At 43.8% G+C, this 24,081-nt stretch overlaps 8 protein-coding genes across 8 annotated transcripts; 4 read left to right on the top strand and 4 right to left on the bottom strand.

Moving 5' to 3' along the window:
- Nucleotides 1-1,035: 1,035 nt before the first annotated feature.
- V865_004993 (uncharacterized protein) lies at nt 1,036-7,012 on the bottom strand (the record flags this gene model as incomplete). The annotated part of the gene is made up of 6 exons (XM_066228766.1): nt 1,036-3,026; nt 3,085-5,377; nt 5,453-5,544; nt 5,598-6,244; nt 6,309-6,896; nt 6,957-7,012. 6 exons carry the CDS (start codon nt 7,010-7,012, stop codon nt 1,036-1,038), a joined length of 5,667 nt encoding a protein of 1,888 aa, XP_066084863.1.
- Nucleotides 7,013-7,323: 311 nt separating this feature from the next.
- V865_004992 (uncharacterized protein) lies at nt 7,324-8,663 on the top strand (the record flags this gene model as incomplete). The annotated part of the gene is made up of 4 exons (XM_066228765.1): nt 7,324-7,469; nt 7,560-7,712; nt 7,823-7,980; nt 8,062-8,663. The coding sequence occupies 4 exons, from the start codon at nt 7,324-7,326 to the stop codon at nt 8,661-8,663; spliced, it is 1,059 nt and encodes a 352-aa protein (XP_066084862.1).
- A 560-nt stretch (nt 8,664-9,223) lies between these two features.
- Nucleotides 9,224-11,339, bottom strand: V865_004991 (uncharacterized protein; the record flags this gene model as incomplete). The annotated part of the gene is made up of 10 exons (XM_066228764.1): nt 9,224-9,253; nt 9,348-9,594; nt 9,674-9,942; nt 10,003-10,101; nt 10,189-10,306; nt 10,370-10,504; nt 10,561-10,642; nt 10,710-10,838; nt 10,930-10,961; nt 11,038-11,339. 10 exons carry the CDS (start codon nt 11,337-11,339, stop codon nt 9,224-9,226), a joined length of 1,443 nt encoding a protein of 480 aa, XP_066084861.1.
- A 527-nt stretch (nt 11,340-11,866) lies between these two features.
- On the top strand, nt 11,867-13,262 carry V865_004990 (uncharacterized protein; the record flags this gene model as incomplete). The annotated part of the gene is made up of 8 exons (XM_066228763.1): nt 11,867-11,884; nt 11,950-11,970; nt 12,064-12,103; nt 12,190-12,294; nt 12,362-12,432; nt 12,501-12,522; nt 12,574-12,707; nt 12,894-13,262. The coding sequence occupies 8 exons, from the start codon at nt 11,867-11,869 to the stop codon at nt 13,260-13,262; spliced, it is 780 nt and encodes a 259-aa protein (XP_066084860.1).
- A 331-nt stretch (nt 13,263-13,593) lies between these two features.
- V865_004989 (acyl-protein thioesterase 1) lies at nt 13,594-14,803 on the bottom strand (the record flags this gene model as incomplete). The annotated part of the gene is made up of 6 exons (XM_066228762.1): nt 13,594-13,769; nt 13,885-13,960; nt 14,065-14,339; nt 14,454-14,555; nt 14,660-14,675; nt 14,732-14,803. The coding sequence occupies 6 exons, from the start codon at nt 14,801-14,803 to the stop codon at nt 13,594-13,596; spliced, it is 717 nt and encodes a 238-aa protein (XP_066084859.1).
- Nucleotides 14,804-15,193: 390 nt separating this feature from the next.
- On the top strand, nt 15,194-16,601 carry V865_004988 (uncharacterized protein; the record flags this gene model as incomplete). The annotated part of the gene is made up of 3 exons (XM_066228761.1): nt 15,194-15,411; nt 15,489-15,768; nt 15,861-16,601. The coding sequence occupies 3 exons, from the start codon at nt 15,194-15,196 to the stop codon at nt 16,599-16,601; spliced, it is 1,239 nt and encodes a 412-aa protein (XP_066084858.1).
- Nucleotides 16,602-19,307: 2,706 nt separating this feature from the next.
- V865_004987 (uncharacterized protein) lies at nt 19,308-21,215 on the bottom strand (the record flags this gene model as incomplete). The annotated part of the gene is made up of 2 exons (XM_066228760.1): nt 19,308-19,943; nt 20,019-21,215. 2 exons carry the CDS (start codon nt 21,213-21,215, stop codon nt 19,308-19,310), a joined length of 1,833 nt encoding a protein of 610 aa, XP_066084857.1.
- Nucleotides 21,216-21,820: 605 nt separating this feature from the next.
- V865_004986 (uncharacterized protein) lies at nt 21,821-23,037 on the top strand (the record flags this gene model as incomplete). Its single annotated transcript, XM_066228759.1, has 3 exons — nt 21,821-21,992; nt 22,071-22,897; nt 22,966-23,037. The coding sequence occupies 3 exons, from the start codon at nt 21,821-21,823 to the stop codon at nt 23,035-23,037; spliced, it is 1,071 nt and encodes a 356-aa protein (XP_066084856.1).
- Between the last annotated feature and the right edge of the window lie 1,044 nt (nt 23,038-24,081).

Genomic DNA, 24,081 nt, shown 5'->3' with positions numbered 1-24,081 from the left:
GGGCTCTCCTGATCTCATCCCAACGTAGCGCACCGAAAGGTTCAGCCTACATCGCTCAAAAGCACTGCCCTGGCTAGGTCAGCTCGAGCGTTGGCGGTGGGATCTTTGCTTGACCAGCAATGCACAATCTCGCATTCAGCTCTGCACTGGAACTTGTATCCTCTGCTAAAAACATTGATCGCGAGTCTCCTCCCAATGGTAAGAGACAAATTCGATTCCCTCAAGCGGCACACGACCTCAACCTTTTTGCCAAAGGTCAAGATCGTGTTTTATATATCCGCCTAACCAGTCAATCGCTTAACTGGTAGGTCGGTTCATTGGTCCTTTCCGACCCTAGCACGGTATCAGGAAGGATCATTTATCATACCTGCCATAGATACTGTAGGCGTCAGTGGCAGTTATGTTCATACAAGATCAGTCGTGCGGAAGCGGGCTCCCACACGTAGACCAAGTTTATAAGCGTCGACATCTATGTCCCCTGGGGTATACTGACGACGCTTGCTTTTTGAAAGAATCTGAAACCGATGGTGGTTCTAACCTACGCGATCTTCTGATAGAAAGCAAGCTCAAAATTGAAAGCAGATGCAAGTGTCAATTAAGATAACATAGTACCTCATTGAAGCAGATATTTAGGGTCAAGGGTGATGTTGGTGTATTATTCGGTATCTGTGTTGGAGAGTCCCAAAAGCCAACACTGATCGCCAACATATCGCATAATCAGTTGGACACACCAACAGAGAATGCCGACTATTTGCGTGACAATCATTGAGATCAGTTTGCACGAAGTCAACCTGAGCGATGTTACAACTCTTACGTCTTAATTGCAATCATCATGATCATCGGCAGATACGGTCAAAACAATACAAGGATCATTGTTAGTTCAATTGGAATGTGATCGTGTCGTTTATATGCATTACAATTCAGTTTGTTTATTCCCATTTCCATCAACAGAAACGGTGGTATATAAGTTATAAAATGCAGGTATCTAATTCCCCCTACTCTACCCATGAACCATTATCCTTCAGGTTATTTCGATTAATTGTCACTTCCGAAAACCCTATCCATCCTCTGTCTTATAACTCCTCTCATCCCATTACTCTCACCGCCTATCAACCCCTTCAAATCATCCTGCAACTCCCTCAATACCAAACTCTCTTTACTTCCTGATCTACCTACACTCGAACTTCTCCTTCTTCCACCGGATGATCTAGACCCCCTGGATGCAGCAGATCTTCGAGATCTATCAGGTAAATCAAGATCCATTTCGTACGAGTATTGAGACTTCTGTCCGTCATCCTCATCACCGTTAAATGATCGTTTCTCATTGTCCGGTAATAAAGCGTGTCGGATGAGTAATTGGGTGAAAGATATTAATGATATTGATTCGAGTATCTGTATCTGTATTTTCGATATTTCTTCAGAAGAGGTCGAAGGGATATTTGAGATTATCGTATATAGATCATTTATGATTTCGACCGGATCATTATTCTCATCTCCTTCATCTTGTTCCAATACCAATTTACCCAATTCCGCTCTATCGTCTAAATTATCATCCTTGAATACCTCCCAGGCGCTCGTCAAACCAATGAAAGTCGATATGATAGTTCTAACCACTCTTAGCAGTCCCAGAGATCGAGAAGCTAGTATTGGAGTTTTATCAGAATCGAACAAATTCAAAGTCCCTTTACCAACTTGATCATCTTGTTCTATCGATTCTAACTCCTTTTCCAAATCGATTCTCTCGGCTTCTGTAGAAGGTATCAACAATGTTGATAATAATCTGGGATGAGATAAGGAATATCTGATGTTCTTCATTAATCCAATGGCATGAATCGAGTAATCTTCTAGAACGATATTACTAGGACCTAAAGAGCTGACCAACCCGTAAAATATATCCGTGACCAATTCTAACTCGTTCAAAGCGGGAAGGGACAAAGTCGATTCGCCGTCCCATAACATACTTCTGAGAAGCTGTTGATTGACTACTCGAATAAACGGAATCACATCTGTCCTGACGAACGAAGTCGTATCGGGTAGCGTGAAAAGAAGAGCTTCGATGACTAACAACATCCCACACCAAGCGTCGTGAGTTGAATTTCCAGTTGATGAAGTAGGTACAGCGATCTTTCCATGTTCAGCTTGGACCACAATGACATTGTCGGAATAAGCAGCTAAGGTTCCCGATATAGCCAATTTCTCAGCTGTCAGGGGGTTACTAGCCAAGGCTAAGTGAAGAAGCAATATACTGGATATGTGTAAGGGAAGTTGATCGTTGGTTATTTTCGTTCTGACCAAAACTTCCAGGGATCTCCCGATAAGGTTGAACCCTTGTACTTTATCTAACCATAGTACGTTTCCATTGGTGGAAGCTAATTTGCTTAGTTCGCACAAGACACCGATTATCATACTAAGGTTACCGATAAATTCAGGCTTATGTCCCCTGATTATCGAGTCAAACACTATGTCAGCAGATTCAAGGGCGAAGATGGTTGCAGCATCGATCAAGGATTCTCGGGAAGTAACATTCGATGCGGTGGTATCGGAAGTTGACATAGCTTGAAGCAGCAAGTACAGGATCCTAAGAACAGGTTGGTGGATCGCAGGTAACTCGTAGTGTCGTAAAGATACTACAGGCGGGAAAGACTGGGAGTTGACGATCATTGCCATAAACGAGGAGAATCGCCGTAACAGTTCAGCATCCGGCTGCTGTTGCTCTTCGACATCTAGAGCAGTCTCTAAGATCACTGCTAGTATCGACAATCGGTCCACTTGAATGGCGAGCATTACGTCGCCTCCTCGATATTCTTCGGCAATTGTCTCTGCTATAGCTACGCCAGCTCTCAGAGCCGCATTGATTGCTAGGTTATCTCCTTCTATCCAAGGTGAGATGCACTCTGCTAATTGACGGAACGATCGAGTGAGGGATATATCGGCATCAAGCATTGACCAATTCAGGTTCAACAGATCAAGCGCAAGGTTTACTGTAGACTGCTGGGTAGCGGAATCTTGAACGATGACGGAACCATCTATAAATACAACGTCAGCTTGTCAAACAGGAAGGAAGTGCTGCATTTGCTGGCTCACCATAGAGGTATGACCTTCCATATTGTCTTTCAGAAGCTAATTTGGTAGTCTTCAACTTCCCCAGATTCCCACCATTCGCAATGATCTTCTTACTCTGATCTTCATGCAATTCAGGTACACAGCTATTATGACAGCTCATAAGGGTGGTTTCCTGCAAAGCAGAATTGTTCCTGAATAACGATAATACCAATGTCCTAGCCTTGGTTTCTATGGGGTCCTTGCCATCTTCCTCCAAATCATTGTTGAGAGCATAAGATAATTCTGAGGACAACAGGGAAGTAGCATTCGCTTTGGCTTGAACCGAGTACGCATATTTCTGTATCCTCGAAGTGAAATTTTCTGAATGCATCGATAACGAGAAAGAGGGTGGAGCAGGGACGATCCGAGTGGATAAGTCGAATATCGCTTGCCAGAAATCTGAAATCTTGCGCAAGTGAGAAATAGCTTTATCCGCTCCTGCCGCTCTCATTATCGATTGGAGGTAGTTGAGTACAGCTGATAAGGTATGAGGCGCTTCTCGGAAAGTGGTCTCCCATGATGTGATCTCTTCTACGGCGTATTTGAGCGTTCCTTCAAATCCTACTCCATTGACTGATCCGATACAAGCGAGTACGCATCCTGGTTGGGTTGACACCATCGTAGATAACAAATCCCATACAGCAGCTCGTACATCCGGATCGTCTGTTCTTGTTGCCAAGTCTGTGAGGTTCTCGCATGTCTGGGTAGGACTTCGAAGCATGCTTGCCAAAGAAGGCTTGTGGGGATCTTGACCGATGACTTCCAAGTATACTCTTAGCGTCTTGAGGATGTTGATCACATTGCTGGTTTGAGCGGCAGGCGAAAAAGCGATCTCGAATAGAGCATCCACCAATTGAACTTTATCACCCGATGGAACAGCAACGGGAATAGCGAGTAGGGATGCAGGTAAGGCGATAGCGGAAGTGCCGATCATTGATGAGATCCGGAACAGGGTTCCGAGGAAAGACAAAGTTTCGTCGAGACATCCTACCACTAATTCAGCATCCACATGTCTTCTGAATCCAATCAACCGGGGAATAAGGTAAGAAGCTTGAGTGATGGCGTCTACCAATGGTCGATAAGTCAATGGTGAAGTCGAGGTGATGAACAGATCGATCAGAACCTGAGCTGCGGGTGTAGGTCCACTTCCATCCGCCGATAATGGATGACTGAGAACGGTATCGAATATACCAACGAGCAAAGACGATAATTCGTATTTCTTCGCTACGTCTTTATATCTCCAGGCTGAGAAGTTGTTCCAAATATCTGCAAAGACAAGGTGTATCGCTGATCGCAGGATGACCACATCGGAATCGGGAACATGATCCGCATTTACGACCAGAGTGTGTACCAAGCGGAGTACAGCTGCAGTGAGGATATGTTCACCTTTGACCGAGTCCGCTTGGACGAGTGCTATAACGCTGCCTCGCTTCTTGCCAGTGACGTCGAAGAAGCCCGACGATCGAAGAGCAGGCCATACATTCGATTCCGGTGAAGTTATCAGGGACTGAATGATATCGATAGCATTGGGCACCACCGAGGAGTTGAATGTGAGCTCGTTGTTTCTACTATGCTGCAACACTGTCAAGGCGAGGTGAAGTAGCGTCTGACCCGATGTCAGATGATCGTCCGGATTGAGATGAGTTAGGACAGTTGATTTGACATAAGACGAAGACTGAAGCACCGAATGCAAGAACTTGATACCGGCTGCTAGGATTTCAGAAGTATCAAGTTGTATATCCAGGTCTCGAACGGAGAGGTACACGCTGTCGGGTGGATTGGCGAAGTCGGCAGGAGCTCGTTCTTCAGCGGATTTCTGGCCGGCAGCAGCTTCAAGTATCTCCAGAAGTAATGGCCAGCCCGAGATGATCTGATTGATCCACATGACTTGAGACGAGCTAGGGGTGGGCAATATAAACCCTCTGGAACCCTTTGGTATACTCTCACCACCAGGTAGGATCAAGGTCTTGACCGCCTCTACAATTTCTTTTCCGTTCTCATCCTTCCCAACGTATTTGCACCATGATGGATCGACAGTATGGGTAATGGTAGGTAGATTCGTGAAATAATGTTGAACCTGAGCCGCAGGATCGGTACCAAAAGCGTCGGAGGATGTCTCTGTCGGGCCGGAGCCGACCAAGGCAGAAAGCACACGAAGCAGATGCACAGGATGATAAGGAAATTGACTTCGATCGAGTATCGAACGCCTTTCATCATACGGAAAATCGGCAATCCAGTAATCCGCAGCGATAAGTGAGGATGTTGATGTTGAGCCCTGGATTGAGATGGGATGAAATCAAATCAGCTGGAACTCACACATACTGATTTACCAAAAGATAGAGAGACTCACACCTCCAAAAAGCAGTTCCCAACTTCGATATAATCCTGGTTTATCGGTGATACTTTCCAACTGAATAAGTTCAGACAGACCGATCAGGAGGTCTAAGGCAAATGATGTCAGCTAAGAAGTACGCGAAGCGTAATGCACAGCTTACCCTTGAACACTTTTCTTTGGAACAATCCCACATCCATCTCACCACCACCCAGAGCAGTATCTCTCGTAGATTCCAACAAAGGTCCAGAAAGTATCACTTCCAGCCAGGGGAACAAGCCGGACGGCAGCCTCAGAGCTCTTATAGCCATATCTTGCCATGTGACTGACCCATCCCCAGAAAGAGGAGCCTTATCCGAAGGAAGCGAGCGAAGTATGATTGCCCATGCTAAGCAAATTATCGACATTGGCCAGATAGGTAGAGGTGTAGAGGAAAGTTCAGGTTCGGGATAATGCGGTATCAGATCATCGGAATAATCTATCATGAATTGATGTATCGATTCTATCTTTTCTTTGTTCTGTAATATCGTTTCGAAAGCTTCATTCTCTTCTACTGGTGAGACGATTTGATTGAGACATAATGATTCTAGACCGATGATTACCATCAGATCTTTTATACGGATAGATATCCTCTGACATTCCATGTCGTTCTCCCATATTTCTCTGTTCGATTGAGAAGTGCCGAAAGAAGACATTATGGTACCCCTTATCAGACCTTCTGATATGTTTGAGAGACGATTGGGAGTCTGGTAAAGGACGATGAAAAGGAGAGTGAGGAGTTGTTCTTGTAATCGAAGTTGGTGCGTTGCCCTATATATACACAGCATCAGGTTGTTGCTCTCACACCAAGAGACAAAAGGGGAGGTCAGCTTACCAGAAAAGAGCATTAGGGCCTCTCTGCTTATCGTTCAAACTCATTTGAGCCAAATTACTGAAACCCCTAAACAGGCCTTCTATGTATCTCGAGAAGTCTTCACCGCCTATTATATCGATTCTGAGATCATTCGATAATTGTCCCAATTCCGAATCATCATCGGTGGATAATTTGATTAAAGCCAAGACTATCTGAGGCAATGCCAGTATTTCTTCAGAATACCATAATATGATTCTATCCAATATCTTGTCTTTATCTTCTTCCTTCTCGATGTCTACTTCATCTAAGCTAAATGTCTGATATGACCTGACCAGGAGGTAGCTTGAGATCTCGTCTATGTTTGATATCTCGGACAGTCTCAATGCTAATGACTTTACTGCATTATCAACCTGTATTGTTATAGACGTCTGAGGCAGCACGAAAGATGGGTTGGAAATGGATGATTTGGACTCATTTGAGGAAGGCGGAAAGGGAGACCAGGGCGTTGACAGTTTCTTGCTGTGCCATGTTAGCAAAGCTCGTAGTTTGGGGATGGAGATGGTCGAAGGGTCTGACCGAAGGAGGGTATTTCTGATGGTGGTGAGTGGACTAGTGGGATGAGGGGAAGTAAATAAGCTGGCATATTGAATGTCTACTCAGATAGCTTACCATAGGTAGTCGTCCAGGTCCAGAGCTGTGGATGGTCCTGCTTGAGGTTGAACCATATTCCTTGTGGTGTCTGCTTGTGACTCTGTGAGCTTGCGTAGTTGGCCATGCAATATGTTGAGGATGTTTTGTGAAATATCATGCCTGTAGCAGGGGTACGTGAAGGAAGTTGAAGGAGTCTGACACGTGGGGACTGACATGACGTGTGATTGATTCTCGGTGTTATCAGTCGGCAATGATCTCCTTCCTTTCCCCGCATCATAACTACATGCCATGAACCCTATCAATATCACTATCTTCTTCATACACCTTCATCATACACCAACTTGACCTCATCTCACCAGCAAATATAGCGAAACATCCTCACACCATGTCAAAGTATCCACCAGCAGGAGGAGGCAGTGGTCCCACCATCTTACCACCCATACACTCCGAATCCAAACGAGATAGGAAGAGGAGGGAGACCGTCAACAAGATCGAAATGCTACATGATGAAAGTTGGAGGAATAGGGATGAGTGAGTCAACGCTTCCTCCTTATCAGTCCTTATATTCTGGAAGGAACGGGAAGCGAAAGCTGATGACATTGATGAATACGCCATATGTAGGAAATTCTCAGCATTGTATAAAGAATATCATCTCGAAAACAAATCGGTCAATTCACAACCTCCCACATCAGCGAAATACCTCCTAAGGGTGTATCCTATATCAATCGAGAGAGATGCGTTGTTGGAAGCTGCAGAGATAGAATATCAGTATAAGTGAGTCTTAGATTCCAAAATAATCTCTTGTGTCTTTATCAAATCGGCATCATCATCATGATCATCCACTGTTATTGTAGTGTATACTGACTGTATGGTTGATCACATAGAGCCGGTCAAGCTAAGAAGATGTACGAGTCGGAGAGAGAATCGATCGAAGCTCAATATTGGGATGCGCGCGATCAAGTCCGTCAGAGGTTGTTAGCTGCAGTAGAAGATAGGAGGAGGAAGTTGAGAGAAGAGAAAGAAGGTGGGGATGTGGTAACGGGTGAGTTCCCATAATAACGTTCAAAATCTGTCCTGGCTTTCTCCCCCATCTCATACTAACACAACTTGATACACTTTATAGATACCCTTCTCGAAGCTCAAATCCGACCTCGTCCCACCCGTAAACTCCCTTTCCGCAATCGCTCTACCTCAGCCCTAGCCTCACGCGGTGAAACTCCACTTAACGGTAATCCCACTCCCCCAACTACCAACAACAAAGATGAAAATACCAATGGGGTAAAATCGAGTGATATACTCTTACATTCCCTTCTCTCGCCTTCACTGGCAATCATCTCCACAGAAGACATCATATCCTCTTCGTCAAGTTCACTCGTCGTTCATCCGCCAATCAACGGTACTTTAGCTTACACAGCTCAACAGCCGGGTAAAAGAGGACCGAGGGGTAAGAACGCTTTGGCGGCAGGGGATAATGGCGATACTATCAAAGATGGTTTAAATGCTCCTGGTACAGCTACAGCATTAGGTATAGCTTCAGGACAAGTTGCCAATGGTGCTGGACCCAGGTCTAGAGGTGTAGGAGGTACGAGAGATCAGGCGTTGACTTTAGGTAGAAGTTTGGCGGATCTAAGTAAGATGACGCCCGCTAGTCAGTTGGAGGTGGATAGTGATTGGGCGAGAATGCAGGGTAATGGAGGGAGAGTAAGGAGAACAAGAGGTGATTAATTAGGAGAAGAGGTGAATATATCGAATCTTTACCCTACGTGATGTCTCTCATAGATCAAGACCTAGCTCTTACCATTTTTTATCTTTTTCAGTATCATGTGATGTGTAATTCCATAATCTTGTTTGTATACCTCTGATGTAGTTTGTGATACCTCTTGATATGCCATTGCTGTCAAACCTCAATTGTCCAACCAAGTAACCCTGAAGGTTCGAACAGTAGTCGATTATACCTAGCATATCATTCGCATTCATTTATACCAAGACTAGATGGAAGGGATATATGAACAACTGAGAGAAAGAGGTAAAGGTGGGTATCGATATGTTAAGTGATTTATCTGTTGATGTCTACTTTACTTGTAAAACAAAGACACAGGCGAAAAGAGATGAACAAGGGATCAAAGGCGTATAAACACATGAGAAGACGTTACGGATGGACATTAAGGAAAATATGATATATCAGTTGCGGAGACAATGAGACGCAAAACACAGAAGGTGATTAATACTTTTGAAGGTATATATTTTGTGTGGTATAAACTTCAGATAATCCATATCTGATTTGTTTATTTACCTAGACCGAATCGTTTCTTTTGCTGCAATGATACAAGGCATGATCAGCTAGGACCCTTGAAGGAAGAAACGAACGTCCAAATGACGATGAGAGATCACTGCCAAACCCACACTTACACTTCCTTTCTCAGGAGTCAACGGTCTACCCGATTCGATCCTTCTCTTTTTATCTTCCAATTCTTGTCTTTGCTTCTCCAGTGCATCCTTCATCTCTCTATGTCTCAAGTAAAGTTCTTCCTCGGATTGTTTGAGTTTCGCTTCCTTTTCTTGCACTTTTTGTTGGAAGACCATCTTCATCTCTGCTTCCATCTTGGCAAGTTTGGCTTCGTGCATTGCTCTTTCTTCAGCTTGTTTAGCGGCGGGGCTATGACAAGTTCAATAACAATCAGCTGCTCGTCCTGCTCCCTGTGCAACGCTAGCTGATAGAATAAGAGAATACCCACTTGGTCTCTTTGAATACACTCTCGTCTTGAGCCACACCCATAGCTTTCAACTTATCAGTACGGTAATTCTCATACAACACATCATTGGTATGTTCCCTCAGCTCTTCCATGTGGGTTCGAACGAGCATTTGACGAAGTTTGACGAAATCGCAATGATCCTCGTTGTCGACTTCGATGACACCCCATGGATAAGCTCTACCTCGGACCTGTCGTCCATCAGGAGATGAAACGAGGGAGTCGGACCCCACGACGGCGAAGGGAACTTTGCTCTATGTAACGTAAAGGAGTTGTCAGCGTTACGAGATTTCGATTCTTAATTGTTAACCTACAATGATCTCTTCATTCTCCTGGATGGTCTCCTCATCCTCATTCTCATATTGAGGAGGTTGGAAGATTCGAATGCCATGATGAGCGATATCAGCGAGAATCTGTCATCACGTTATTGCATCAGCTACCTTGTCTATTTCTGACTCGAATCTCATAGCTGGTAGACTGTGGTCGATGATAGGACTTACTCGTTGTTTGAACAATGAGATCTCATCATCAGTCATAGTGTCTGCTTTAGCTATGACAGGGATCAAGTTGACTTTAGTGTGAAGTCTTCTCATGAATTCGATATCGATGGGTTTGAGTCTGTATGTGTTACGAATGTGAGCTTAGGTCCGCTTCTACAAGAAGTGCTGCGAGAAAGCTTACGAATGACCGGTAGGTTGAATGAAGTAGATACAAGCGTGTACCCTATTATCGACCAATTTAAGTCTATTGACTCTGTTTTCTTGTTCCAAATAAGCATCGAATCGAGCTTCGATATTATCTACGATTGGCTTCCAGCTACAAAAGACACTTATCAGCTTCCTGATTTGCTCGCAAAGAATAAGTTAGCTAACCTTTCATCGTTGTTTACGAAATCACCAAATCCAGGTGTATCAACCACCGTCAACTTAAGTCTTACACCGTTCTCCTCGATCTCTATTGTTGAGTTGTCATTCCCATGAATCAGCTCAATACCAAAGGAAGGTTATTTAAATAGACATACCAGCAGAAATACTCTCGATTTGTACTGTCTTGCCCCTATCTTCACCTGGTGCAGGTATGTTCTTAGGTTGATATAGCTTGGTTTCGAACAATGTGTTTATAAGTGTTGATTTACCCAGACCGGATTCACCTGTATCCCATACATCATAGATCAGCATGCGATATGTACATGGTATGGTAGGAGCCTGGTGGTCTGTGCGAGGTAAGAGAACAACACTTACCAACTACCATAGCGACGAATTGAAAACCACGTCTAATCACGACCATACAAACATATATCAGCTTACTTGTCCATTACGACTTGAACAACAAAGTAGAAGCTGACTGACCTCACACTCCTTCGATGAACCTGATTAGGCAAATTACTGAATCCAACCCAACTGGCCAATTTCTTTCTTGCTGGCTGTTGTTGAGCTGGGGCCGTTGCAGACCCGTTAATACCTACTCCAGGCTCACTCTTGACGGGATAAGCAGATGGACTGATAGCTCTGGAAGATATCAGAGTGTCATTCCCGCCATTTGGGGATGTGACGGCTGATGATCTGCCATCACCGTTGTATGAGAGCGAACCGTTACCGTTACCGTTGGCTGAAGGTGAGTGAGGGGCGTTGTCGTAGTATCCCTCTGACATTGTGGTGTTGGGACTTTTGGAAGTAAGAGAGTGTCAAGGTATAAGAAAGAACGTAAGGATATGGAATATGAGGATATGAGGATATGATACGGATTCAAAGGTATAAGGTATATTATGGTTGTATAGGATATATATGGATTGAGACTGAATGGACAATGAAAGCACAAACCACGTCGAATGATAAAACCACCACCCACCACGCTAACACGCGCACGGGGCACCATCTCAACGTAAATCAGTGACCACGCGACTGCCACATCACGGTATTATCCCCAAATCACCGATCCACCACCCACTCACTCTCTTGTCTTCGATATCTTGGTGTGTTCGATTTCAACAATTATGTGATTGTAAACATCGTCGTCGCGATACTTGTGGAAGTCATCATCAATCATAGACACAAAACCTTGCTGATCAGCTCGAACAGAAAGCATCCACTACAGCCATTCCAGGGAACAATCCACCAAAAATAGAGCTCGAACACAACTTTAGAACAGCCAATCTAGATATCACTCATCTTCCTCAAAATGAGGCTCACTCCAGACGTAAGTCCATCTCTAATCTGTAACATCAGGTGTATGTGCTGGGTATTAACAAAATTGACTCGCAGTATGTCTCCAAAGCACCCTCAGTTAGTTTACCATCTTACCTTCGTCACCGAAGCAATACATCGTAAATCTCGGACAGTGATAGCTGAACAGGTCTATTACCATAACACAAATAGCATCTGAATCCACTGAAAGAACGAGAATTGGAGTTGAGGGGTGGGTGCATCTTCCTTCTCTAGGAGAACATCTGGACAAGGGGGGTACATCAAATTAACAGCTGACAATCGTTATTCGATGCGTAGGTTTGCAAATACCTGTTATCGAAAACTTGGCATCCCATCAAGGATCGTATGACACCCTCAATCTGACTGATAATTCGATAACGGTATTGGGTAACATACCTCATTGTGAGTCCAGCTCCTACCTATCAGCGATGTGCCAAGCTTATATTTTCCTTGCTCATTTCACGTTTAGCACCTCGATTAACAGCTATACATGCCGCTCAGAATCAAATATCCACCATCAGCCCCTCATTACCTCCTAATGTAAGTTACTGATCCTACGCAACGCCTTCGCGCGAGCGGATTCAACTGACAAAACCATGATTTATTAGATACCTAACCTCGTAACACTAGGTCAGTCGTCGTACTCGCATCGCCGGATTTTCTAGCTGACTTCGTTGACAGTCCTCACCAACAATGCTATCTCATCCCTCTCCACTCTTCTTCCATTAGAATCATTAACATCCTTACGGCATTTGGTATTGAGGGGGAACCCGGTGACGGAGCATGAACATTATAAGGAGTTTGTGGTGTGGAAGGTGAGTTTACATTTCCTTCTGTCTCCATCTCCCCATAAGGGATGACGATATCTTCGGTGAAGAGCAAAAATAAACCTCTTTGTCATCCTCCACGTATATATATCTCGACAATATGGATCTCATAAATCATCAATTTCCATAAAGAATCTTCCGTTCACTCTACTGACTACCCTGTTCTGCACTCAGGTGGCCAAAGGCAACCTCCACGTCCTAGATTACTCCCGAATAAAAGATTCACTTCGTGAACAATCTAAGAAACTTCTTTTGGACTCTTCGACGGGTCTACCGAACAGCTTAGCCCATCAGTTATCTATTCCTACTACCTCATCTGTATCCTCCTCAGCGTTCAGCTCGAATATAAACAAGAATGCAAGTATCGCGAAAGGAGGTAAAGGAAGATTGATGACTCCCGATGAGAAGCGACGGGTGGTGGAAGCTTTAACAAGGGCAAAGACCTCCGAGGAAGTTAGGAAGTTGGAGAGGATGTTGGCGGATGGAATCGTTCCGGAAGGTGGGGTAGAGGAGAGTATAAAAGAGGGAGTTAATGGATCATAGCTTTCAGAAAAATCAGAAGAGAGGGGAAGGAGTTGGGATAGACGATACAGTATGTCACTCAAAACGCTGTTAGAACGAATAACACAGCTACAATACGATCCGATACAGTAATCTATCAATATCAATTGATACATAGACAAATAACAAATAATGATAAATGTATAAATTGTTGTTAACTAATAAGTAATACATCCATTCCAGTATTCCTTTTATGTGCATATTTTATTCGCGTTCAAAACCACCTTTATCTAGGTACGATATATAGATATATATATAACTATTTTGAGTATATCACAGACAAGTAAGAAGTATCCCTTATCCCCACTTGACTCTATTTCAACGCTTCCACCAACCAACCTTTCAGATCCTCGATCTCCTGAGGCGAAGATGAATGTGGTAATCCCTGATAACTCTCAAATCTCACTCCAGGTCTTTGGAATGTCGTCCCCTTGGAAAGTAAAGGGAATCCCAATTTCTTGGTCAATAATTCTATAGATTGTTGACCATCTAACAATAACATTTACATTAAGACCATTTTAGCATAAGTCCTCAGTAATGAATCGTTTGGATGGACGTCATGTTATGTTAACCAAATGAAGTTTGAATAATCTAGTCCACTTACATTCGTAATTTACTACTGGATCAGCCGTACCGTGGCCCCAGAAAATTGGAATTTCATTTGCATGAGCTGATTTTATCTATTTTCACACGCATATTAGTTGATCTTCTCATTTATAAGTCGATGTGAATTGTATGTAGATATGGGGGGAAAAGGTATAGTGAAAGTGAGGCGAAAACTCACATTTTCAATCTTATGATTTAGCCCTACCCAAGTTGACAGACCCACTACCCCACCCAATTTCCGCTTCGAGGTCAAAGCTGTTAATATGGAAATGACACCTCCCTGGGAGAAACCACCTAAGATTATCTTGTTCTCTGGTATACCTGCGTCTACCTCGTTCTGAATCAATTTGTCCACCGCCGCTACCGACGCGAGCATTCCGGATTCGTCATCGTAGGTTGAGTCTGTGAGGTTGTCAAGGGATGAAAGGTCGAACCATCCTGGCATGGTCATTCCTGCAGGCAAGGAATCAGTGAGATTTCTTGGATGATGACTTTTAACAAACGCAGAATGAGGCGAGGAGAGGAGAATTAGAAGGTGGGGTGTGTGAATGAATGACTACCACTCACCACCATTCAAGGTTATTGGTATTTGAGGCGCATGAGGTAATATCCATTTAACATTGGGGAAAGAGGACCATAACATCTTGGCAACGGGTAGCCAGCCGTGTCCTATATATCCAAATAGTATACACACAATTAGTAGTCCAGCTCATACTTTCCTTTTCAACCCCAATAGGAGGTATTGCAGTGCGAGTGTCAGAACCGAAACCTACCACTATCGCCCAGACCCTATGGATACATATATTTGTCAGCTATCCCGACCAATTCTCAAAGGATCAGCTTACATGTAAGAAGATCACTGTAGCTGTGTGAGCCTCTTTAGGCGATACTTTGAGATGTTTCAATTGAGAAGCCATGTTTCCTAAAGATGAGATGGATGAAGATCGGAAAGGTATAGGTGACTCGAAGGTTATCGGTTTGAAACCGAACAACAGCAACAACGAGCACAAGCAGAGAGCAAATATGATCTTGTGAGCCAGAGGGATCATGCGCTATCTCTGTGAGAGTCCAGTAGGATCGATAATAGCAGAGAGATGGACGATGGATGTGGATGAGGATGTGGATGAGGAGGATGTGGATATGTTTCGCAGACATGCTTGAATTGACGATGGTCGGTTGGTGGGAGTAATGTGGGGCCTCCGCATCTTGAATGATTGTCTTTCGATGGAATTCGAATCTCAAAGGATAAATCCATCTTCAATTTATTTTACTTTCCACTTAACCAAAACACCAGTCCACTTCTAAAAATGAGCGCTATACTACCCCGTCTGTCTCTCCGATCACCCGTATTCAGATCGCCCTTGAGCGTATCTACGATAGCGCACAGGAGCATATGTACCACCCAGATCAGGCGAGACGTCTTATCCGAACTCGAAAATCAGCTTCATCCTCGAGAATTGATAGAAAGGAAAAGGAAAGAGTTCGAGGAAAAATATGGAGATAAGCTGAACAAGAAGGTCAAGTCGTGGGTCATCTCTCTCTTTGAGATTCTTTCCATACAGCGCACATGAGTCTAAAGCTGATTCGTATAAATCGCCATAGTGAAGGAGTTAAAGATCTCGACTCACTCAAATTGAAAGTCCTCGCTCCGTCGGTCAAAGCAGCGTTGAAAGCCAAGAAAGCGAAAGAAGCTGCTGCCGCTGAAGTGAATTTAGAGGGAGAAGAAAAGCAATTCCGAGAAGACGTGAAGGGTCAGCAGAGCGCGAGTGAGAGATTATCGGATGCTGTGGAAAGACGATTGAAAGAGAGAGAAATCAAAAAGAGGCAAGGTATAAGTGCGAGTGGTGAGAATCAGGCGGAAGGTGATAGAGCTGGTATCAAGGTGAGTTATTGATCGAATGATGTCTCATTTATCCTTCTATCAACCTGCTAGCGGATCATAATCAGACGAAAGCTGAGGTTCATGATAATTAGCCCTTATCATCCATCATCAACCTTCCTCTTATCCATCTCACACCTCACGATGCCAATGCGATCTCCCAAATATGGACAGCTTACCATACTTCCCATCCGACATTGTCCAACTCTTTCTTATCGGCCACTCTACCAACAGCAGTATACAAATCGATGATATCGATCGCGAAACAAAATCCATTCTTCGTCTTACCCCTACCTCGACTTACCGAACCTACGGGTGAAACCCAGGAAGCAAAGAAAGGAGAAGTCAAGACAGATGAATATGAGATGTTTTATCTCCAATGGATATTCCACCCAACTTCAACTGCATCCCTCCCTCCTTCGGACGCTACCAACCCCGAACCTTTACCTCTGACGAGCAGTGTGATTTTCACACCTTTAGAGGAATTCAAGAAACAGGGCGAATGGGCTCAACCGTACCTCGTTCTCACCCATTATCCTGAACTTTCCCAATCACACGATATTGTAATGATGCGAGGCGAAATATCACCTGCATCTGCTTCTGGTCCAGTAGGATCAACGACAAATCCCGGTTTTTTACTGTCGCAACAACAAGCTCAATTACTTGCTTTGGCCCTACAGAGGTTTTACTGTACTTCTATCCAACCTCAGGGTGAAAGTGAAAAGCAAAAACAGGATAGACTGTCCAGGGCCAATGCGTTGATAAGCTTTAGGGAAAGACCGGAGGAATGGAGTTGGGAGGGTCTGGTAGAGAAGGCTTATGGTGGCTTGGTATAGATATTAGAGGTCATGCGTCGATGCATCCAATGCTAGAAGTAGAAGTACTGACGATGCGAAGTAGTAAGCTGAGAATCTTACTGACATGGGATGAAATGTTATTTGTCTTTCTACATATCGATAGACAAGACCGTTCCGAATTCAGACAAATTATACCTATACTCATCTTGTCAATTTAGCTACCCATACCAGAAGTATTTAGGATCTTACGCCACTCTTTGAGAAACCTGATAAACAATCTACTAATTTATCCTATCACTAACATACGTCATAATCTTCCTCGCTGGGTCCAAGCGCATGAAAAACCATAGAAATCAACGGTATATAAACCCTCAAAATTCTATATCCATCGATGGCGTAGCTCAATCGTCTCCGTACCATAACGGTAAAGATCACTTCCACGTTGCTTTATCACAAATATCATCCCTCACAATGAACTTACCATATTGATCAATACCATATATATGGAGTACCGCTATCATATATGTAGTATTGATCAATATGATAAGCTCATTGTGAATGTAGGGATAATATCTGTGATAAAATGGATTTGGGGGATACGATTTGACCTATAAGCTCTGCCCCTTCGATAAACCGAAGATGGGTAAGGAGACGGACGCGCGATCAATTCTTTTGATGGGCTGGCTTTGGCTTTGTTTTTTCTGTTGGGATGTGGTGAGGTCATAGGATGTCGCTGTTGAAAGGAAAGAGAGGTCTGTGCGTAACTATTAACATGACACTCATGATACGAAATAGAATACTGTGAAGGCGTAAGTTGAAAGGGAATATCAATCTTAAGCAAAAGATTTCAACAAGGGGTATGGGCTGACGTTATCAATGCATCATTCAAAATGGGATGGATAGTTAATCGATATAATGTATATGTCGTAATTCCGGTAAAAAAGTTTGGTCTGATTAGAGTATATCCAAACCCACTTATTATGGTAAATTCCCTCAAACCAGTATATAATCGATCCGAAAATTCGACTGTTCATGGTGGTGAGCGAAAAACGCCTTCAAACCATAATGATCAAGTCCCCAGCTCGGTACGACCAATCCTGCTTAGGCAAAAAACCATAGCAAGACGTAAAGATTCTGAGGACCACCGATCTAGAGAGACGCGCGATCAATCCTTTTCCATCCAATTTGTTTTTTGTTTTCTGATTAACTTGTGTAAGAATGGTCTGTGGGTACAACGTGTTTGATGAACGTTGAGGGTAAATAGGCCAAAGGAGGGATGTAATCATGAGAGAATGATGGGAATCTAGCAGCGTGTTTTTCTTCTTCGTCTGACGCAATTGGTAGTGGATTTCACGTAGTTCGTCATTGTTGGAGTTGCGTCGTTACCTGCGTCCTTCTAGCAGAACCTTTATTCTTTGCGTGAGCCATTGATAGTGTCTAAACAGAAAGTACAGCGAAAATGACGTCTTTTCTGGTAGTCGGAACATCATGTTCACCAGATAAAGTATGATATCTGGTATCTCATGTCAATTAGCCCAAATTATCGAAGAACGAAGAAGTATGGAATATTCACAAGCAATGATTTTGGGTATATATACCCAACCAAAGTTTGAACACCTCGACCGAGTTAACGAAAAAACGTCTCTGAACCATAACGGTTAATGTCAGAAGGACGAGCCGTCTTCTGCTTCCCATAGCAGGGGAGCGGCTCGTCCTTCTGGCGCTGGTCTTGCAAAGGACGCTCGATCAATTCCCCTCTTTTCTCTTCTCAATTCAGATATTCTGGTCTGCTTTTTGCGTTCTTGCCGTGACTGTATCATCAAGGTGCGGAACGTGTGTGATGGGATGCGGGATGCGAAATGATCGGCGCTAGAATTCAGTCCATGAATGTGAATTGATATTTGGGAAACGTGTTTAATTCGAATCGAGAATCAATCAAATAGCTTTGAGAGTTTATCATTCCACTTTCAGTCTTCTTGATGCTCCATAAAGGCATCGCTGAGGCTATCAGATAACTGCACTGCATGTCGCTATACTCGCAAAGCTGACACGATGAATGATGAAGGAATATACCTGCTGCGTATGAGCAGATATCCTCGACGTGAAGGATTGGTGTACAGCCCGCACCTTCTGGGAATCTCACCTACAGTAGGTCAACTGTGTCATATATATACCCAATTTCAATTTGAGATCTTCGACCGAGTTAGCAAAACATCTTTGAACCATAATGGTTAAGACTGATGTCCAGGTCTCCTCTCTGGCTAACCCCAGAGAGGAATCCTGAGTCAAGGTACACTTGTTCGGCAACGGACGCTCGATCAATTCTTTCGTTTTTCATTCAAGTACTGTATGTTGCTTTATTTTTGCGTTCTCTCCGACTACCGCCGCCAAGGCCGAGAAGTTGTTGACAGATACATGGAATGAATGGTCTGGCCAATCAATCAAAGGATGGGCATGGATAGGATGATGTGGGGTGTTTTGATGAATCGATTGCTCTATAACACGTTGTCTGTTTCGTCAGCGGTGATGATGGTTCCTGTCCGAGACAAATGAGATTCCAGGAGTAAGTCGATCGATACAGTAAATGACAGTACATCTGAGCGATGCTGATTGCAGCAAGCTGATATAGCTTGAGTGTTCATCATAGTCAATACAAGTAGGCGTTACAACCGTATATCAACACATCTTTCGATACAATACAACCATTTTTTGAAGAGAGGATAACAATGCAGCGGGACCATCTGATCATTGCAAATCCCTAGCCATTCTCCTCGTTACAATCTTCCGCCCTTCAATCCCTTTATCGGGCAATTTCACTCTCCAGCTTCGCAATACTTCCCATGCAGACTCAGGTAATAACATCCCTCTTCCGGGCGTAGTCCAATCCAATTTCTCTCCTAATGTCTTGTACACTTTCTTCAGGATAGGGGGAGGTACAGTAGCGTTCTTGAAGGAAGTGTGATCCACCCATCTATGATCTACTTCCTCTCCTTTACATTCCTTCATCCCATCATATCTGTCTTCATATGTCGAATCGTATAGTTTCGGTTGAACAACTAACAATTCTAGTCGACGTAGGTGATAGAATTGCTCTCCGGTTGTTTCATTCAAGTAACTTCGGATGAGTACACCATTGACTCGTTTATCGCACCATTGTGAAGAATCTAGTACTTCGTCAATAGATAGGGAAGAGAGGCAGCTGAATTGTACTGCAAGCAGATTGGGAGCTTCTTGTAGATGTGAGATAACATGGGGAGAGATGGAATTACGAGGTGGTGGGGCTTTAGCCCAATCTGGTGGCGAGAGGTGTCGATACCATTTCGGGGATCTACAGGGAATGAGAATGCTTCGTAGTGATGGGAAAGGCGGTATGAGGATGTTCTGCCAATAAGATATGATTATTAGCATCGGTTCAGTCTGAAGAGAACGGGTTATGGGGAAATCAGGACGACTCACCTCGATAAACGTCTCACTTTCACACTCTATTGCCTGATTCTGCACCAACACTTCGACATTGTCAAAGCCACTTTGAACCAGCTTTTCAAACCACCATCTAGCCTGTAATCCACCATACCATTCGATCCTCCTCAACGTCTCGTGTTCTCGAAAAGTCTTGATAGCCCGATTGGCATCCGCGAGGGGAAAAACATCCCAAGCGCTTTCGCCATCATCCGTGAAGCTCACTTTGAGTTCTTCCAAGTTATCCGCGGATCTGATCAATCCGCAAGCCGTCTCTAAAGAGCGAGGATGAAGGTGGTTGAGATGCAAGCTTTTGAGTGAGGGTATCTTAGGTATGGGATTGTCATTAGGATCTGGAACCCAAGTTGACATGGACCAAGAAGGGTTAAGGACCAACTTCGTGATAGTGGAAGTACCAATCACATTGACTATTTTCTTCATCTGAGCTTGGAAAGATATCGATCCTTCTAGGACTAATTCCAAAGTACGCAATTTACCAAGGTTCAGTCCGGTCAATCCGATATAATTCAGAAAGAATGCAGAGTCAAGATACCGAGTCTTGTAGTACTCATCTCTTAGATTGATCTCTGGGGATCCTAATCTTACCATCCGGAGGTTCCCTCTTATTACTTTAACAATCTCCTTCAGAGCATCTATTTTCATTTTCTTGTCGTTCAACCGATCTTGACGTATTTGAGGCAACTCCAAACGTAATTCCGTTACCCAATTACCTCTAGAAGGATGACTTGTCAATGCTGTTGAGACTTGTTTTATCCGAGTCATGAATTTCAGATTTCGAACGTTCCAGCATATATCACTATCATCACCTCTTGACCAGCCAATAGACCCTCCCTCCATGTCCATCGTCGACTTGAACCCTACTACAATATCTTCGATCTCGGGTGTGAGGGAATGCTGTCCCCACCAGTCTGGCATAGTATCTTCCCACAGCAGGACCTGTTTATCCCAATTCTCAGGTAGAGACATATCTACCTTGGACCATATGACCGATTCGGCTGCATCTTGTAATGATTTTGAGACTGATGCTAGAGTGTGTGCATCGGAGGTAGATAGGTAAGACACTACGCGAAGTTTTAGCTCGAGGGGGAGTCGTTCGATAGGTGCTGATGAGGGAGGGTAGGGATGGATGATGGAGGTTTGAGGGTGTGCTGCTGGTCTGTGTTTTCGAGGCATGGTTGGTACCACTGAGTCGTTCTGATTTGAGAATGAACTCCATGGAATGACATGAACAAACGATTGACGATTGATACGAGTATCTTTCGCCGCTGATGCGATTCGAGGGTTGAAACAAGTCAGGCACGTGGTTATCATCCTCTGCCAAGAGTAGTCTAGGAATTTGCTTGACACGAAACACAGGTTGTGTGATGCTGTTCTCATTGATCAGCATAGTTGACCAAGTCTACGAAGTCCAGGCCGCTAGTAGATCACCAAAGGTCGTAATCGGAGGGGCTTCGGAAGCTACACAGTGTACAGCATGAGTGTGGGAGTGTGAGTACGACACGCCTTATGAAGGTGATCCGGTCACTTGCATACTCTAGATCCCAAGAACCATGCTGTGCGCAAGGTACAATACTCGACGCTAACTACGATGTCCCTTATCCAACCTGGAACACCGCTGATGGGCTAACGGCCACCGCACGGATGCAGCAAATGTCGAGCTAAGCTGCTCGATCAACTATTTAAACTCTATACTTAAGACACTTACGATACTTATACCCTTCCATTTCACAGAAGACTTCTTCGAGCGGATCAGCTACAAAAAGAAAAAAATTTGCAAAATGACTACTACAGAAATACCAGTCATCCCTTGTCCTCGACCTTTCACCGACCATATCGCAGGTACTGTTGACGGTGTGGATCTCCCTCTTAGGGTATGGCCTGCTGTCAACAAAGATGGAGAGGTGGAGAAGGGATTGGGGGAGAGACCGTGGTTGATGTGGATCCACGGAGGTGAGTCGACAGTCTGATCCATATCTCTTCTAAGATGGGTACATGCGATGTACTTGAGCTGATACGTCAATTGATCAGGCGCATTCATGTATGGTAAACACTACGTTCCCAACGCATGGGTCATTCCCGCCTGTCGTTCGTTATCCTACCATGTCGTATCGGTATCATACCGATTCGTTCCTCAGGTCACCCACTACGATATCGTCAATGACATTCAAATAGCTTACCAATGGTGTCGGTCTGACCTCTCCTCTGTGCTTGGTGAAGATACAGTCGATCTAGAAGCATTCGCCGTCGGAGGTGATTCAGCAGGTGGACACCTGGCTTTATGGTGCGGTAATCACTTTTCACCACCTCCTAAGCTCATTCTGGACGTTTACGGTCTATCTGCTCCCGAAGATCCATTCTATGCCTTAAAAGTCGAGAATTTACCTTTACCCATCCTGGGAACCTCGGAAGAAGAATTAGAGGTAGCGCTCAACGACAGAAGTCCAGAGAATATCGTTGTGACTAGTGCCTTCACTCTGGAATTAGAACCATTTACGAATGTGGAGAATCTCAAGATAGCTTGGGGAGTGAACTACACACCGACGAAGAAAGATATCGTCAGAGCGGATCTAAATGCTTATACGTTCAAGAATGGGTTGAAGATGGGTAATATCTTTAGAAAGGATAAGTTTGCAACGGATGAGGAATATAAACAAGAATTAAGGAAGTGGGGGGCAATGTATCATATTCAAGAAAACGAACATTACCCTTCGGTTTTCATTCTCCACGGTAAAAACGATACAATCGTCCCTGTAAGTCAGAGCTATCAACTTGCTGAGAAACTTAGAAAGATGAATGTCGATGTGGGAGAGAAATATGTTGATGGGATGGATCATATCTTCGAGACTTATCTTGCGGTGAGTACTTGACGATCTTTCCAATCCTTTGATATTGGATTGGGTGCTGATGGTAGATGTGTGAATAGGGACCGGAAGATCCTATGTGGGATATTGCAATTATACCACTTATTGAGTTTATGAAGAAACACCTCGGTTAGGTCATTGTCTATAGCGTCAAGTTGTAACCAAGATACTTCGGATGCACAAATCTTTGAAATATACTGTACAGAGAGTTGTTCACATGCACATCTGCGTTGGACGAGCTATCTCACCATGAGTATTAGCGCTAACACTGATCGAGCGATCTAGTTGAGAAGAGTCAGGGCAAACAACTGTAATGATCAGAGCGTATCGTCGCTCAACTATAGTGATACAACTCTCGGGTGTAAATAGGCAATTTGGTGGTTTCTCTTGTTCCATGTTGTTATGAAATTCACCGGAATTACTCATAACAAGACCTTTACGTAATACACCACGTGTCTACCACACCATAGGATAGAAGATATAACCGGTAACAACAACGCTTTGACCAACATCCTCAAAACACATCGCTCGTCGACCATTGCGGACTTCACCAAGTGATCACACCTGTCGATAAGATACATTGATGGAAATGAATAAGCTAGATAGGAGATACCGAATAACCATATCACTTATTCAGCACCATCAAAGCTTGCTAATCACCATCAACGATTGTTCATCATCATGACACTGAAACCTCGCGACCCTCGCCTCTAGGACGATATCGAAGGACTCTTAGTAAGATAGCTTTGTCAAGATTGATGGTGATTATCGGAGCGATATGATTTCAAATATGTAGAGTAACACTTCGTAGCTAGTTTTAGAATTGTAAGATATATAAGACAGCTTGAAGGACAACGAAGAACTAGTATCTCCAGTGATCTAGTTCTCTGCTTATCTTCAAGTTGTTCAAGTAGCAGTGCTATTGAATGAACTGAGTTAATCTACCTGCCCTTACTAGCTGCAACGCAGCCCTAGTAAGTTAGAGTCATAGTTCCTCTCGTCGAGACAAGACGAGTTGTAGTTTAAGTACACTTCTTGGATTAGAAGCTGATATTAAACCAAGTTAGAATATAGAGTCCAACGCTACAAGGTAGGTTGACTCATATTAACACTTGTTTTATTTATTTTCCCTTTTTTGTTATTCTTGTTTTGAATTCACTTGGTTGTCTACAAGCCTT

This window comes from Kwoniella europaea, chromosome 1 (assembly GCF_036810445.1).
Source record: "Kwoniella europaea PYCC6329 chromosome 1, complete sequence".
In the NCBI taxonomy this organism is placed as follows: domain Eukaryota; kingdom Fungi; phylum Basidiomycota; class Tremellomycetes; order Tremellales; family Cryptococcaceae; genus Kwoniella; species Kwoniella europaea.
Note: the sequence above shows the minus strand (reverse complement) of the source record. Positions and strands in the feature narration are given on the sequence as shown.